This window comes from Microtus ochrogaster, unplaced genomic scaffold, assembly GCF_000317375.1.
Source record: "Microtus ochrogaster isolate Prairie Vole_2 unplaced genomic scaffold, MicOch1.0 UNK31, whole genome shotgun sequence".
NCBI classification, from domain to species: Eukaryota; Metazoa; Chordata; class Mammalia; order Rodentia; family Cricetidae; genus Microtus; species Microtus ochrogaster.
This window is the reverse complement of record NW_004949129.1, coordinates 635,708-641,389: the sequence shown is the minus strand read 5'-3', so window position 1 is coordinate 641,389 and position 5,682 is coordinate 635,708. Positions and strand designations below refer to the sequence as shown.

The 5,682-nt window shown below is 43.2% G+C and overlaps 1 protein-coding gene across 3 annotated transcripts in view; it reads left to right on the top strand.

Annotated features, from left to right (window-relative positions):
• LOC101991238 (keratin-associated protein 9-7-like) overlaps positions 1-2,450 on the top strand; it is an 8,468-nt gene extending 6,018 nt beyond the window's left edge. The window contains exon 2 of one of the 3 annotated variants that reach the window (XM_026789865.1): positions 2,177-2,450. In XM_026789865.1, the coding sequence (XP_026645666.1) occupies positions 2,177-2,450 (274 nt within the window). Of the gene's footprint in view, positions 1-1,886 lie in introns of those variants that run through there. The other 2 variants (XM_026789864.1, XM_005368225.2) reach the window with 2 other exon arrangements.
• Positions 2,451-5,682: the final 3,232 nt, after the last annotated feature.

Here is a 5,682-nt window from a genome sequence, read left to right as displayed (position 1 = left end):
ATGGAGATAGAGACAGAGACCCACATTGGAGCACTGGACTGAGCTCCCAAAGTCCAAATGAGGAGCAGAAGGAGGGAGAACATGAGCAAGGAAGTCATGACAGTGAGGGGCGCACCCACCCACTGAGACAGTGAGGCTGAAAATTATAATGAGATATACTACTTATACAGATAACAAAAATGCTTCAGATCCTACAGTGAAGACACCAGGTATTAAAACAGAAAGCACGGAATGGTCCACAGAGATGGGTAAATGATTAACAACCTGAGGTTGGAACCTGCATAGTGAAAGGAGAAAACAGACTCGGGCAAATTGTTCTTAGACCTCCTCATGGGTGTATGACATACACATGTGCATGGACACACACACACACACACACACACACACATTCAAGATAATAAAAAATTAAGTCATGAAGCAATAATGATAGTTATATGTAAGTATTTGCTAATTTTGATCATATGCAAATTCTGTAATGCAGAAACTTCACAACAAGAATATGTGGGTATATATTCACAGGAGTACTCATTCAAGTGGACCAAGCTCTAAACCAACATATTTATGATAGCATGAGTCACAAAGCCCTAATCATAAAAGTTGTCCATCAATAACACAAGAATTAATAAACTAAAATATCACACATAAGAGCTGGAGGGAGAGCTTAGTAGGTAAGAGCCACTAACTGCTCTTCTGGTGGACCAGGGTTCAATTCCCAGAGCACACACAGTGGCTTACAACTGTCTGTAACTTTGGCACCAAGGACTGGTGTGTGGTGTCTGTGGGCAATGAATACTTAGTGCGCATCCACTCAAACACAATACAAATAAACAAATCTTTAAAACTAGAACACAATAATCAATTATATGGAAAAGGGACGAGCAACTACCCTATTCAATACAGTAATTCTAACAAACATAATTTGCGGCAAGAAAAAAGAAAAACATATTCTATGCTATTGTAATTGGGGTAAAATTTCATAATTGTCAAAACACTGCTATTATAAGTCAGCAGACTATCTTATAGGAGAGGAAAAGGTAATGATAATGAAAAACAACATGAAAACAGCTACTCCGAGGTGCATACTATTTCCTGGTATGAACAATAGCCTTGTCATGTTTGGTTGAACTATACATTTAAAAGCGTGCATTTTTCTGGAAGCACACTAGGATTAAGTTTCCATTTTAAAGCTTATTTGTGTGGCAATTTTTTTTCTCATTTTATGAAGACTATACCCATGTTGGGATGCCTACCTAAGGGTACTGGGTTTTCTGTTGACTCTTTATGATCCCTCCCCCCCCATTCACCTGCCACTATCCTCAGGTCTGTTTTAGATTCACATTCTCAAAAGACCCATGATCTCTTTGATAAAGTTGATGTGACAGTGACCATGCTTGCTGCAAATAAACATGTTTATTGCAGTGTGGAATAAGCAGGCAGTTCTGATGAACAGGCTTGGACCAGGCAAGGACCGAGTTTGTCACTATGCACACATCAACATCACTCTCCTTCTCTCAAACACTTCCCAGACTACATCAAAATGTACAAACTGAAGGGAGAAAATGGTCAGTTCCTCCTGAGTCCACAGAGCCATCACATGACTGGAGAATAATCAGAGCAGAAATGGTGGTAATGATTCCAAAACTACCCTCAAAGAACTATGCATATTAATTGCTTGCAGCACAATTTTCTAAAGATTTGTAATACTTAAAGTGCAACTTCCTCCACTGAGAATTTCCTCATGAACAACAGAAAACAAACAACAGGGAGAAGTCCTGCTTATTGGTTCCTTCATGACATGTCCAGGGTATAAAAGCCCCAGGACTGAAACAGCTGTCAGAATCTCAGGAACCCCTGTGAACAGAACCTCTCCCTCCACATCCAACACCATGACCAACTCCTGCTGTTCCCCTTGCTGCCAGCCTTCCTGCTGCAGGACCACCTGCTGCAGAACCACCTGCTGGAGACCAAGCTGTGTGAGCAGCTGCTGCCAGCCCTGCTGCCAGCCCAGCTGCTGTGAGTCCAGCTGTTGCCAGCCTTGCTGCCAGCCCAGCTGCTGTAGGACCTGTTTCCAGCCAAGCTGTGTGAGCAGCTGCTGCAGCACACCCTGCTGCCAGCCCTGCTGCTGTGTGTCCAGCTGCTGCCAGCCCTGCTGCCAGCCCAGCTGCTGCCAGCCCAGTTGCTGCCAGCCCAGTTGCTGTGAGTCCAGCTGCTGTCAGCCCAGGTGCTGTATTTCCAGCTGCTGCCAGCCCTGTTGCCAGCCCAGCTGCTGCAAGCCCAGCTGCTGCCTCAAGCCCTGCTGCCAGCCCTGCTGCCCTGAGCTGTGCTGCCAGCCAGCTTGCTCTGGACCTGTGACCGTCACCAGGACTTGCTACCAGCCCACATGTGTCTGTGTGCCTGGCTGTCTGTCCCAGGGCTGTGGGTCCAACTGCTGTGAGCCCTGCAACTGTTGATGAAGCCACTACTGGAATAGAATAATCTGTTCTCAGACCTTCTGGAGTTTTGCTTTATGCCAAACTCTCTTGTTCTGCCTATAACACAGAGACAATACTCAAATGACCAATCTTCCTACTAACAACCTGTGAAAAGCACCCTAACTGCCATCTGATGCTATCTTCATTTTTCTGCCTGCCAGCTTCATCTGCTATGACCTGGATTCGTAGTGTTAGCATGAGCAGAATCTATTCCCTTAATAAGTTAAGAAGTTAAAAATACATATACAATTCACGACTGTCTTGTTGCATCTTTGCAGAGATAAATGCCCATCATTATACTTCAATGTGTTGTGTCTTCACAGTTTTACGACTCATCTTGTGAGTAATCGTGACAACTTTATATTGTCTCTCCAACTATAGAGACACTACCCATTGCTATTCTAATAAAATATTCTTTATTCTACCTTTCATATTATGTTTGGTTCTTTTTCTATTTGTCTTTTACATTATGTTTTCTGATCTAAGTCATGCCAGTCATTGCATTAGATTCAGTGCATTAATCAGAATTTCTTCACTCTGAATAAAATCATCGAAAGAGCAACTTAATGAATGTCTTGTAACTCATGGCTTCATGGGGCTCAGTACATGATTGCTTGGCCTCATTTGCTTGGATGAACATCATGGGGCAAGAGTGTGTAGGGACACTATACAAGTGCGAACAATGAGTGACTATGGGTGCTTGGCCCTAAATATGACATCTATAGACCTCCCCTACTCCACTGCAAAGGGTCAAGGAGCATCGTGGCAGAAGGATGCAGAAGAGTTCTCTGAAACATTGTCTCCTGCCCACGACACGGCCATTGCTCTTAGAAACTCACAGCAGCTGTTGTTACCTGCCAAGACTAAGTGGCCCAATCTCCACCACGTAGTTAGGAATGGGTAGAATCAGGTCCAGGGCCCAGCTTTTCTGATTCTGGAGCTAACAGAGACACAGGTACAACTCAGTTTAACTGTCTCCAACACTGGAGCTTGAGCACTGTAAATATGTGTCTTTCCGGTTCATCTCTGGCAAAGGAAATGTCAGTTCCTTTCATTTTCAGATCATCTTCGCTCAAAAGGCTCTTTTCCATCCATTGCTCACAGTGCGGTCACCACTAGCCACTTAAGACGGGCAATGGTAAAAGGATGCGAACTCTATTGTCTCGGTCTCGGCCCAGCAACTGATTGGCCCCTTTAATCCTTTTGGTGATTCACTTGAGCCTGCTGCTGTCCTCGGGCTTTGATGTGAGCAGTTGCACTAGAAATAGCTTGCTCCTGAGTGGAAGTGTCATTATTTATGTTCTCACACTTCTTGTTAGTAATAACAAATAGTCATACGGGAATAAATCATGCCTCGTGAAACACAATAAATCTCCCCCTTGCACTCAGACATAGAGAGACAATTTGTTTCTGGGTGAAAACATTATTAAGGGAATAAAGGAGTAAGAGACCCCAGGACTCAAGGTCATCTACCAGCCTTTGACTTTCTATCATCTCTGGGACACCTAAGGAATCAAAATATCTTCTGGAAAGCCGGGCGGTGGTGGCGCACGCCTTTAATCCCAGCATTTGGGAGGCAGAGGCAGGCGGATCTTTGTGAGTTCGAGACCAGCCTGGTCTACAAGAGCTAGTTCCAGGACAGGCTCCAAAACAACAGAGAAACCCTGTCTCGAAAAAACAAAAAAACAAAAAAAAAAATATCTTCCGGAGTTTGAGGAAGGAAAAACAAATCAGCGCAGGGAAATGAAAGCCTGAGTTGTGGCATCAAGACTGTGAACAAAGGAGAGGGGGAAAGAGGGAAAGAGACACATTAGAAGCCATGATCTATATGAATATGGACCTGACAGAGGAAACCCCAGACCTCCATGAACAATGGAGAACTTCGTAATATAGCGGCTGACACTGTTCTGGGAAAAAGATAAACATGAATGGACAGATTTACCTCCCTGGGAAGAATATAGCACACCTACACAATGCTAATGGGTTCACGGGATAGGAGACACTCAATTCTTCTCAAATGTATACTTAGAAAGTCTCCAGCAGTCTATGTGCAATCGATCTTCAGAGAGAGACACATCTTAGCCCAGTTTAGAGGATTTTCATTTTTAAGGACACAGCTGAGGGAGCTCACTGGACTGAATTTTGTTTCTTACACATAGATTCAGCAATATCATAGAAACGGAAAACTAGACGCCCAGCGGATCAGCCCATATAGGCTTCGGCTGAACTCTATTAGCACAAATTTAACTCCCTTTATTTCATGGGTTATGTGTTCTTTAAAGTTGTGTGTTCTTTAAAATGCATCTTTAATCAGTTTGTAGAAAATTACATAAGCATTTAATGCTCTTTGAAATTCTCCTTTTGACACAGCTAGAGACGACTCTTAGATTTTAATCACATTCCTTCCAAGAGAAAGTAGTTTTGGAGTCTAAGCAACTCTGAAACAACATAGCTTAACTTCAAAAATTAAATGGGAGCCATTAGAAAAGCCATATAGGAAAGTCAAGTTAGGGCACCACGGGACTGGAAATATGTATTTGCTTCTTATTACTCTTGCAATGAATCATTGCCAGCTTCCTTGCTAAAATAGCACAGCAGTGTTATCTTCTAGTTGTGAAGTCTGATGCCTAATTAAGTGTCATGGGTTCAAATGCAGGAGTTAAGACGGGTGTATTCCTACTCCCAGAAACAGAGGAAATCCACCTCCTGGCATTTTTCAGCTTGTAGAACTGCATGTGTCCTTTGGATCATGACCTTTTTTTGTGCATGTGCTTTCCATCTTCCTCTGTCTTTGCGGGGGCTCTTTTCACATTGGGCATAAGAGAGATCTCTCCCTCTTGAGATCCCTATGTACAGTCAAAGTACGTAGCAGACATGCAAGAAATAGTCTCTATGGAACTCAACACTATGCACAATAAACTCATGATGGTAAAACTAGGAATACATTGACAGAGGGACAAGGCAGGCCCCAGGATAGAAGGCGACACTGGGGAGGCATGAAATTAGCAAAGGTGTCAATAGAGAAATAAGAACAAAACAAACAATTCCGAAAAAAACCTTATGAAACGATTAGCATTCCATAAAAGGGAATTCTACATGTCCAGTAAATGTATGGGAGATCAACTCATTCACCTTCAAGGAAAATCAAATGAAGTTTTGAAGAAGAAGAAGAAGGAAGAGGAGGAGGAGGAGGAGGAGGAGGAGGAGGAGA